Here is a 12,260-nt window from a genome sequence, read left to right as displayed (position 1 = left end):
AAGTCTTTTTAAGGCATTACAGGAGCAAACACACAGGGAGAATTGCACGCATGAACTCGTAAACTTCTTTATAACAGCTCCGTTATTCAAGAATGTAAATGTGGCAACGTTCAAAAATCCCTGTGTATATTTTTGTTCTACTGTTGGGGACAAATACATATGCCTGCTCCTCTATAAAGTGTTCAAAAGTATGGTGGGCCATCGTCCCTAAAATAGACACGCGCATCTGCTCAAACACCACCTGCGCAAGTGGGAGAACTCAGTGAAACGAGGGGACGATCATGACGCCAGTGGATACTCACAGTTCGCAGTATCTGTTCAGCTGCTAGATTTTTCATTGCATCCAAGGCTGCTTCTGTTAGATTAGGGGATCCTGAAGTACCACTTCCCTCTGTCTGTGCAAAGGGTTTTTTTTCTATTCTTTTTCCGCAGCGGCGAAGTATTTTGGTCAAATCAAGGAGCTACCTGCAGCGCACCTTGAGTCACGGGAAGAGTGCAGTTTCATAATTTGTGTATGAATGCCCAAACATGTTCAGAATGATCCGAACAGTTTTTTTTCTGCTGCGTATGACATTAAAACACTGCCGCGCACTGACCATTTTTAACATCCTGAGCTGATACTCGCCTTTGGTTTCTCCAACGTGACACTGACATACTGTCCTCAGTCTTCAGATAATGTTTAGTCTCAAATAACGTTTAGAGGTCAGTCTAAAAAAAAAAAGAAGAACAGTAAGGGTAACAGAAGTTGGATGTAGGGTGTGTGGTCAAGAATAGATTCTAAACAGTCTCAGGGAGGTTTCAGCACTGAAGTGGTTTCAGCAGCTACTGTCAGGTAAAAAAAAAAAAAGTTCTGGACACCTGTTCCTCAATAAATGTAGTTGCGGTGAATTATTCAATATTGAGTGTAATAACTGTATTGTTTGTGAATCATATATGGAATGGTTCATATATATACGTTTTGTACAGATGAAAGCTTTTGGCAGCAGGGCTTTCGTTATCATTGCATTAATTACATCTTATGAGAAAAGTGTATTTTGTTTACTTCTTTTCACACTGGTGAGTTACACGTATATTTGGTTAACCACATGATCAAGGTGATGAGAGAAGAACAGGTAGAACTAACCACACCATTTGAGTAGACGGATATTCCTTAAAGCCAAATGTAGTTAGCCAGGTAACCTAAGCCAGAAAAGACTGGAATGGTTTTTTAGCCATTCTCTCACAGGACAGTTTTGACTTTTGGCTCAAGTTATCCAGACAATGCAGAAATGCTTCTGCCTCACTGGATCCCCCCCCCCCCCCCCCCCCCCCCGATCTTGATGAACTCCAAGCGAGCAATCGAACAACTAGACAGTTTGTGTGTCAGGAGAGGAATGCTTTTAAATCCAAACATTTCACCCACTCAGTCTCAGAAACAACAATTCGTTTACAAGCTAGAATTCAGCAAGCATTGGTATAACATATTTATGTAAACACTAATGCATTTATGTAAAAATATGTTATTGGCATATTTTGTGTGATTTTAAATTAACAGAATTGGCGAATAAGAGTCAAATAAACTGAAAGTAACAATTAAATATAAAAAAAATGGTATAAAACCTTTTGACATATTCTCATCATGATGAGGACATTAACCAGCAAAGGCCAGTAGATTTCTCTTATTAGTCAAATTTGGGTAACTTCAGAGTTTTTATTTTCTAGTAGAGGGCGAGAGGAAAAAAAATAGGTAAACAACAGGAAGTTAAAATTTTCTAAACTTTTAGTTCAAAATAAACTTTTGGAAGGTTACAGGGCGTTTCCCTACAGTCTTGAAAAGAAACTCACTATGAAGTGCTACGAACTGTTCTGAGATCAGACTGCATCAACCAGAACAGTATCAATCCAGAAAATAAACATGTACCAGTTTGCATTTTGTCAGCTTCTCTGGCTTTTGAGTGAGACTAAATATATTTCTAACAATAATGCTTTTCACAACCTGATTTATTTTATTTTTCTTAAACCCAGATGACACTCAAACTCAAAAATGTTAAAGTATAGAAAATAAATGCATAGAAAAGGTGTTTTTTATTTTCAATAAATAGAAACATGAAAATCATCAAAGTGTCCTAATGTCCTAAGATGAAATGGAAACTATATCACTGGGCTAAATTTCAGAAATCGCCACGGCCTGGATTACATTTCCTTAAAAAGAAAAAAAAACATTTGTCCATTTTGCAGGGAAACTGAAATATAAAACATTAATTAAAAAAAAAAAGAAAGACATAGACAGTCATCTCTAAAAGTCCACGCAAAATGCCTCAAATTAGAACCACAGGTGGATATTTAAGCCGTGATCTGGGTTTTATCTATTATAGTGGACCAGTCACTTTTTTAACACTAATTTTTTTTCTTAACAGTAATTTAACACTACTTAACATAGGACAGTCAGTCAAGACACTTTTAGCTGAGTGAGATTTAGAACTCCAGTCAAAGAAAGGGTTCAGGTAGACGCCAAGAGCGAGTTCTCAAAGAAGCAACACGTAGCGCGTCTCTACGGCTCTGTCACAAAGGACGTCTGAAAATGCATATCCGTGTCCCTGCAGACGGCAGACAGGAAGCTCCACCATCAGAGCTGAAAATGTCCTCTCCCTTTTATTTATTCATTTTATTTTATTTTATTTTATTTATTTAATTTTTTTTTTTTTTTTTGCATCATCACACAAAACTTTCTGCATAGCTGGGATTCTGTTCCTTTGATTGACAGATCCCCGGTAAAGATCAGAACATACGTCATCACGGGCAAAGTGGAACTGTTTGTCTTTGTTGCTTTGTTTCGTTTTGTTTTGTTTTTTGTTTTCTTTTGTTTTGTTTTTGCAGATTGAAGGAAAGTCTGAAAGAGAGGGTTCGTTTGGCGGTGTCACGTCAGTCCTCTGAGATGACATCTATGTCCTCCGAGCTGCCCTGTTGCGTGGCCACGCGCCAGCGGCTAACGTGCTGACTGCCCTTCCTCTTCTGCTGGGACTCAGGTGACTCCTCCTCCAGCTTCTGCCTCTTGTGCTTGGTCCTTCGATTCTGAAACCAGACCTTCACCTTAAAGAAAGAAAGAAAGAAAGAAAGACAAAGAGAATTTCAGCTCATTTGTGATTTATACAGATTCTCCACATTCAGTCACCTATTGAGCTCTCTTATCAAGGCGACTCAAATTTCAGGGTTTTTTTTTTTTTTTTATCGCAGTGTATCAGTTTTTATTTCTCTACTGGAAGTCAAGAGCATCTGAGAACATATCAGAGAAACAGTTTGAACAGGTGTTTAATAAGTTGACTAAACAAGATGCATGTTGCCTTGGACAACATTAAGAGGAACATTAAAAAAAAACAAAGAAAAAGAAAGAAAAACACTTCTTGGTAGTCACATTCATTACATGAGTCTTTGTAAAGAAGACAAAATCCCTTGTCCACATTCTCACAGTTAAACAGTTATTTGCCTGTGGCTGTTGATAATGTGGCATAGTTAAACAGAAAGCCTATGTTTTCTGTCTGCACTGCAAATCAAATTCTGTGCTCTGTGTTTTTTGTTTTGTGTTTGGTCTCTTGTGAAGTAGTGAATGGGGTAATTACTTATCATGCAACATTAGCTTTACTCTAAAATCCATCTTTGACAGCAGCTGTGAAAACAACCTGTCAAACATGGAAATACAAGGCTCATCGAAACTTTTCAGTTTGTTGTAAGAGTTGATTGCACAAGCCAAAAGGGTTCTGCGTGTAATGTGTGCGTGTGTCCATACTTGTGTGTGTGTGTGTGTGTGTGTGTGCATATGTGTGTCTGTGTGTAAGTAAACGTAATATCAGCTCATTAAAGTGTGTGTGTGTGTGTAAGTAAATGTGATATTAGCTCATTAAAGTGTATGTGTGTGTGTAAGTAAACGTGATATTAGCTCATTAAAGTGTGTGTGTGTGTGTGTGTGTGTGTGTGTGAGTAAACTTGTGACATGAGCTCATTTAAGTCAGTTGAGTACGTTTTTCTTTTTTCACTTGCGGCGTTGCCTATCCCGAAGCGATTTGGGACAAGGAGCTTCCGTCCCAGTGATGAAATCGCGTTCTATGGCTGGAGGTTCTATGGATGATTAATCCTGTGTTGATGATCTGTGCCGCGGCACTGAGCGAGTGCCTCAGCGCTGTGGAATGCGGCCGTGCCTGAGGGAGCGGCCCCGACTCACCTGCGTCTCCGTCAGGCACAGCCCGTTGGCCAGCTGCTTCCGCTCGGCGCCCACCACGTAGTGGTTCTTCTCAAAGGCCCTCTCCAGGCGGAGCAGCTGAGACGGGGAGAAGGCCGTGCGGATACGCTTGGGCTTGCGGGAGAAAGGGCCGTGCAACAGAAGATTCTCAGGGCTGCTCTCCTCACCTGAGGAGAGGAGAGGAGAGGAGAGGAGAGCGGAGCACAGGAGAGGAGAGCACAGGAGAGGAGAGCACAGGAGAGGAGTTAAAAAAATGACTTGGTTTGAATGAGGCTGAGAAAAATACAGTAGGCGTGGGAAACTTAAATCCCATACATATTTTTACACACTAAAAACATCCCCATGTTCAGACAAATAGATAACTTGACTCCTTCTAACAAAAGGGAGGGAGAAAGTGAGATGGGGGGGGGGGGGGGGGGGTGTTAAATGCGGAGATTACAGATCTTTTGTTGAGCTCTGTGGTTCAAAGGTCATCTTGCATAATTGTGAATCAGATCTGAAGGTTAAGTAATACAGCTCATAACAATATGATTCAATATGGAGTCATATGAGGTTTCATAAGTAGCCTGAATGTCTTTCATCAGCGTTGTCACTTACACGAATGCGGCTTTTTATGCTTTTAAGCTTGTTGCTCAAGTATAACTTTTACAATTAAACAACACAGCAAATATATTTGATTTACATGTGATATGTATCATGAATCCTGAACATTTACAGAGTAATTAATTGTCTGTGAGTCTATACATTTTAAAAAATGTATCTATGAGTTTTAACAATGGTAAAATTTTAAGAGAAAGTTCCAATTTAAACAGTTCATTTGGCTTACTTAAATATTCAGCAGGATTTCTTTCTAGTTTTGTACAATGTGCAGATTTCCTTTTTTTTTAATTATTAATGCAAAGCTTGGGCTATGCATTAGGGTAATGCAGTATGTCACGTTGAAGCCCTTGGCATACTCTAGCATGATGTAAACAAATCTTTATTCTATGTACTGAGGTATTATCCTAATTTTCATACCAATGCACAACTTTTAAGCCATGCCATCTCTCTGAGAAACCATACGTAAATGTCTTAGGTGGGAAAATGCAAAAAAAAAAAAAAAAAAGATGACTACTTTGATGGGCAGTTAAACAAATGCCTTGCGATTTGTCTGGTGTCACTTCACGTAGTAAAATCGCAACAGTAAAATGTTGTTACTTTTCGTGATTTTCCCTCGGCCACAGACGACACATCTGGAGAGCACGTCCACGTTCCGGTTATTAAAATCACACGGACAAAAACCGAATCATTTTTCATAAACAAATGGTTCTGTAATTCATGTGGTCACTACTGGAGCAGGGTGTGCAAAATTTGAAAAGAGTTCGCTGGAGAAGTGTGACCGCAGTCGAGTGTAAGCAAATGATTCTGTCTTGGCGGTTGAGTGAAGGATGGAATCAGTGGCCAGAAATGACAAACCCATGACACATTACAATGAAAGACCAACCAAAACGTGTTAACGCTTCCATCAGGTGTGCAACCACATCGACGGCCGATAACGTGCAAACATTTCCTCTGCGTGTGTGTGTGTGTGTTTCCGAGACGTTCAGCAGTGTCATTCAGACTTTCACTACATCTACAAATGAGTCCATTACACTCTAAAGGGGCCCCAAATAGCATTTAAAAACAAAAAACAAAAAAAAAAACTTTCTTTCATTAACTGCTAATCCTAAACAAATTCAACATGGTGTAAATTATCATGTGAGAGGAAGAACGGTGACAGCAGGATATAAAACAGCAATTTATAAATCAAAGAGACCCAGGACGTAACACAGCCAGGACACAGCTAATTCAAAGTTGGCTCAAGATCAAAACTGTGTAGGTCTACGGCCTATTACAAAAAGTATTTCATTTGAGCGTAGAGTTTGCGTGTTAAAGCAATGACCCTTCACTTTACTTAATCCCTGACAGGACAAATCTGCCTTTTGTCTCAGGAAATGAATGTGTATAGCAGAGTTATTTTTAAGGCTTATTGTGTAAGATCATTGGCCACAGATACATCATGTATATCTAAAAAAAAAAAAAACTCTTTTAAAGCATCAAAGAGAACTGAGTTCAGGAGTGGGCCGTCAACACAAAAAGAGAGAGAGTCCGTGGTGGTGTAGTCGGCGTGAGGGAAGAGGATTACCCTGAGCCCACTCAGTCTCTTTTTTTAAGGATGTAAAAACTGACCTTTCATCTCCACACAATGCCTCTCAGCTCAGCCCTTTTCAGACCCGCTTTAAACCATTTCAAAGAGGCAACTCCACCTCAACAACTTTCAGAAATCTAGAACCTTCTGTGCCGGAACACATTCTGTCGTCGACGGCGACGGCAGCGGCGGCGGTGCCGGCGGCGTGCGTGCGTGCGTGCGTGCGTGCGTGTGTGCGTGCGTGCGTGCGTGCTTGCACTTATAGTTGTTAATAGATACACACGTGTGTTTCCCTCAGACTGCTGCGTATATAGACTTGTTTGTAACCATTCACAGATTTATAAGGTTTGAATGGGCTGCTTCTGTTTAAAAGGAAAGAGAAAGAGAGAGAGAGAGAGAGAGAGAGAGAGAGAAACCCTCACGGCAGATTCTCCAAAGGCTTTAAGCAACAGCCAGCACCTTTATTTTTTGCAAAGCTTTAATAAGGTATGCACTTTACTCCCATTCTGCGGAGAGTGCATATTTTCTGTCACAAGACAGTCATTGACAACCGTTTTCAGCTGGTGTGCTGAAAATCCTTTGAACATCAGAGGCCAAAACAATAGAGACATCTTGCAGCACAAATATGTGGAGTGGGTCTGTGACAGAAAAGAAGAATGTAAATAATGAGTACTGGGAGGCCTGAGTGTGTTGAAAAGGAATCCTTAAAATCTTCCTCAGGGACCAATGAACACCAAACAAACCACAGTGACCCAAATATTACTAAACAATAACTTCAGAATATAAAAAGTCTGGGAAAAAAAAAAAAAACAGTTGCTCACGGTTTGCGAATACAAGCAGCCCATTAAAAAAAAACCCAATAAAATGTCAGTTCTTCAATGCTGTGTACATATGGGTTTAATTGAGTGTCACATGTGTATCAGTCTATTAAGCCAATGAGGTAATGATCTCCAAATTTGCAAGAAACTCAGAGGTGCTGTCTTCCGTTAATGTGTAGTGTGGTGAGGAACCCCAGTCGTGTTTTTCCTGCCTACTGCCCTGGTACCACCTTTAAACCCCCCCCCCACCTCCCCCCGAGAGATCCGGTGGAGGAGACCAGCAGGCCTAGGCCTACAGTGCAACGCAGGCAAAGCCTCCTGAAATGCAGGGGACACCCTCCTGGGATCAGGACTCAAACAGACACGGGCCCTAGCCACGATGGGAATGCCCCCAACATGACTACCAAAGGAAGCAGATGGCACACAGATCAACCGGAGCTACTGTTCCCTTGGCACAAACAAGTTGGGTCTTGTCAGCATCGCCCTCAATAAAAGCGAATCGAGGGCGGAATGGAGAAAGGAAAATTAAGGTACTGAATCGTTCTGATTCAACCCGTGACCCCACTGGCTAAGGTCATCCGTGAAACGCCCGTTGAGCCTCTAAACTGAAATATGACAAGCCAGCTCAGCAAAAATGGAGATGTGAAAATATGATTTTAGATTTATATTCTGGATCCATGTTCTTTGATCTATCTATCTATCTATCTATCTATCTATCTATCTATCTGTCTGTCTGTCTGTCTGTCTGTCTGTGTCTGTCTGTCTGTCTGTCTATCAGACTATCTGTCTATCTATCTATCTATCGATCTATCTATCTATCTATCTATATTTATTTGTTTATTTATTCTTTTATCCATGACAAAGGCTTGGGGCACCTTTCTGGTTTGAGTCAGTTACAGATACCAGATAATTAAGGCATGATTCACAAGGTATAATTCATAATTTATAAAGTTATATTGTAACAAGTATCTAATTCATGTGTGGCCTATATAGACAACATTTGTAATGGTAACAAAGTACCAGGCATGGGCAAATAACAAAGGGGCATTAGGTTATTGTGTTGTTGCTAGATCTACACTTCTTCTGAGAACTGATGTTTAGATAAAGGCTACAGACAGCTTTGGAAACTTTGTTTTTTTTTTTTTTTTTTAGAGTGTCCTCTAGAATTCCTCCATAATCAGAGAATTTCTCGAGATGTTTACAAATGATTGGAGAAAGTGGCTTGTGACGGGTTATGGCAACACATAGTTCACTGGACAAGAATATATCAGGTGGAAAAAAGCCCCCCGACCCGCTGCCCAGACAGCAGACAGTCTGACCCCACCCCACCCCCATCCCGACCCCCCTCCCTGATCATGACAATGCTGCTCTCTGAGAAATGCCACAGTGAGACAAAACTCTGCACATTACCAACAGGAGCCTGGTCTGAGATCCTGTTTACCCTGTCCTGCATGACGGACCCAAAGACATATACACGACCTCGGCCCATTCAGGAAGCAGCCAAGGGACAAAAAAAAAAAAGGAGAAAAAAAAAGTATGTGCATTAGCACTAACAAAAAGTGACACTTATGATGGTTAATCCTTTCCTACTCCATCCCTTTGGCTGCATTTAGCCTTGTCTAAACACTGGTATTCTAGGTTATTGGACACCAACTGTGAGTGGATCTGTTCTGTCTGTAAACAAAGAGACCCTATCTGAGACCCGGATCTGAGTAACAGTGACAACAACCTCTGACTTCCACCAATTACCTGAGCCATTCCCCCGAGGACTGTGGCTCGGCGTGTCTCTGCGCACACCTGATGCGGCTCAGCCTCCCCGCGCGGCCCGCCACTGAGTCAACATGACAAGCCAGTGGACAGTTATTGATCCTTCCGCTTTAACAAATTGCTTGGTAAATAGGACCACCCAACCTTAGTTACAAATCTGAATATTATTTCAAATAACTAGAACACATGTTGCTGGTTATCGTGATATCGTGGAAAATTAGGGTTCGGTAGTTATAAGGGGTTTTTACAGTTTATAGCAAAGGCAGTAGTTGCAAAATTTAATGTGTGTGTGTGTGTGGGGGGGGAGGGGGGGGGGGGTTAACATATTCTGCTCGGGTGAAGATGCTAAATCGTAAGATATAACCTATAACCAAATTTAACAAAATCACACGATCACCTGTGTTAGTCGAACTTAATGTCAATTCAAATAGAATGAAATGTAGGCTACATCTTTAATACGGCAGCAAATAGACAGTGAAGCTTTCACCCAAAATAAATAAATTATAACAAAAAAGAAATATAGGAATACTTTGAAATATTTTTAAAACCAGATGTTCTGGTTCCGTTGTTAAATTAAGTCACAGAATAAAGATAACTTTCCTTTGGAGATCGCTGACTTGATTAGACTGAAATAACATAAAAGGTGGCACGACATACTGAGGTTAATACTATGCCTCTGCAGGACAAGTGGTCTATTTATGAAAAGAAAAGTGGGTCCACTTTTTGGGCAATCATCGCCGTTCTTGTTATTCTCGGTAGGTAGCAGAAGTGTGCTTTGTGTGTATCATCGTATTTCGATTCAAAATAATACTGAAACTTGTATATTTAGGACTTAAATGCATAATTTGACCAAAATCAGTCAGCAGACTTTGCTTCATTGATCTGTGAATTGAGGCAAAAAAAAAAAAATCAGGCTTGTCATTCCATCTGATTATTGAATTTAGACATGCCTTATGACCAACTTCCTCAGGTCTGGAACTTTGTTTTGGCTATATGGTTTGGAAACGTCAAGGCTGTCTAGATATTTTTTTAAAGAAAGAAAGAGAGAAAGCTCGCAGGAAGCTCGTGGGACATATTTAATATATATATATATATATATATATACACGTACATACAGGTTCTGCGAGCTAAAGTAATTATTTGCAGGAACTATTTAAGGAACACTTTAATGCCCATATTTAAATGGACATTTCCATCGTCATTAAATATCAATCCGATCAAACTGATGACTGATTTACACAGAACATTTGCAAGGAAAAACGGCGTCAACAAAACTGAACTGATTTATCATTTAAACGGGCTAAACAAAGCAGGACAGCAGTCAAAAACGTATCGTTCTGCATGTTTCTTCATGTGTTTTATCTGACTTTATTTTTCGGTCTTTAAAGAACCAGAATTGTAATTTCAGCTGAATTTTATGGTGTTATTTTGCAGTTGTCCATCCGTCTAAACGACCGAATCGCGCAAGTTTAACTGACCTACAAGAACGAAAAGCTTTATTGCAGAAGGTGCTTTCGCCGCCCTGTATTATTCTATATATTTTATACTGCTCAATGATATTTTACAGAAAAGTCGAATAATACAGGCTATGTTACTCTACGGGAAAAGACTGAAACTCCTCTGATATCAGACTGCATGTGCTGACATAGTGTCGATAATGAAACTTTTCTTTAAAAACATGTTGGGGACGTCGAGTGGTTTTTTACCACACAAAAATAAATTACACTGAAGTCTCTCCGTTTTCGGCACATACTTTTGACGTTCATTGTTTTGAAAAGACAGGATTACCCTCTGGACATCTGAAAACTATGACTGGGCTAGTAATATGTCACTAGGCAATGTGAGAACGGATAATGTAAAATAAGGGCAAATCTTACGCTAAAGAGACATGCCGATAAAATCCATGTTGGTAGAATATGTTTGATAGAATTTTTTTCTCAATTAGATTTTAAAAGAAATTAATATACCGATGTTACTGGCTATAAGCCTTTTTTGAAAATCTTTCAGTTAGTAGGCTAATGGAAGGAACTGCCACTCTCAGTCAGTATGTATCTCACCACAAACGACCATCAACTTTAGCCGTTCCGCTTCAAATTGTTTACCACACATGAACTAAGCATTTTATCAAATGGTCGGAAATTATTTCGTATAACTTTATGTTTTTCACCTCGCACTGCTAATGCAGAATCTTTTTTAAAAAAAATAATATTTCAAGACGCAGTTTTGTTTTGTGCAATCTTTCACGCGCACAATTTTCTAGTCACCAGATACCGCCTCGTCTCACTTCTGGCATCTTACTGGACGTGCTTGGTCACAGAAATTCCACTAATATCCAGTTTGGGGCTGTTATAACTTTTGTTCAGACATTTGGCCCGAAGATAATCGACTGGGATATTGGCTGTGTTACTAACCTTGATATCTGTGTCCAAGGTATCGATTTCGAAGCACCCAAGGGTAGAAGTTCAAAGTTTCTCTCTGATGAGGGTTGAAGAAAGGTTGAGAAGGAATCTGAAGGGGATGCAGGGACAACGTGGTGTTCGTTGAGTGTGAGCCCGGATCTGGGAACATCATCTCTGGACTGCTGTAGAGCGTCCTCCCTGAATTCTGAAAGCAACTCCCAAAGGGTGCCGGATGAATCGATTCCGTGAATCTCAAAGCCGTGGGTCTAATAGGTTCGTCGCCAGCAGTCGAGGAATTCGGGTCTTTGCCGACAATGGACTCGATCGTGAAGCATTTTTTATTGTGTTGAAACATTGTCTCAAATATACAGTATTAAATAAGATCATGCAACGTGTGCTTACAATGGACGGAAGCCACAAGACTTTCAGGTGGTGAAATAGAAAAAGAAATATCACGAAAGGCAGCTGTTTAAAAATCCACAGTGTGGTTTTTCGAAGTCAACAAAGCCCCAGTGCAATCCATAACTTAAGGCAGTTCCTTTAATATGTCAATTTTATCGATAAGCTACTTCCCAGAGCTCAGTACCAGTGAAGACTACGCGGACGGCTTGGCTGTTCAAACTGTCAGAACGCCGCTTTAAAAAGTCCTCAAAATTTCATCGAGCGAGATTAAAATCACTAAAACCTCGTGTCAAAATAATAATACAGCAAGTCAATCATGGCATTATGAGTGAGGCAGACTCACAAAGATGAACTTCATTCATACGAGAATGCACAAACATCGGTTCCCCCGAAGAAAACATTTAGGAGCACAGCTATGATCGATAAGCAGTCAGCTTTTGAGAAAGGGCTTGTCACTCACCAACCTCAATACCTGCTCTTCGCTCTCTGTGACA

At 40.3% G+C, this 12,260-nt stretch overlaps 1 protein-coding gene across 1 annotated transcript; it reads right to left on the bottom strand.

The window, feature by feature from the left end:
* Nucleotides 1-2,901: 2,901 nt before the first annotated feature.
* On the bottom strand, nt 2,902-11,719 carry emx3 (empty spiracles homeobox 3). Its single transcript, XM_030766655.1, has 3 exons — nt 11,377-11,719; nt 4,196-4,380; nt 2,902-3,069 (listed from the first exon to the last, which is right to left on the bottom strand). Exons 1-3 carry the CDS (start codon nt 11,717-11,719, stop codon nt 2,902-2,904), a joined length of 696 nt encoding a protein of 231 aa, XP_030622515.1.
* Nucleotides 11,720-12,260: the final 541 nt, after the last annotated feature.

Source organism: Chanos chanos, chromosome 2 (genome assembly GCF_902362185.1).
Source record: "Chanos chanos chromosome 2, fChaCha1.1, whole genome shotgun sequence".
Classification (NCBI taxonomy): domain Eukaryota; kingdom Metazoa; phylum Chordata; class Actinopteri; order Gonorynchiformes; family Chanidae; genus Chanos; species Chanos chanos.
Note: the sequence above shows the minus strand (reverse complement) of the source record. Positions and strands in the feature narration are given on the sequence as shown.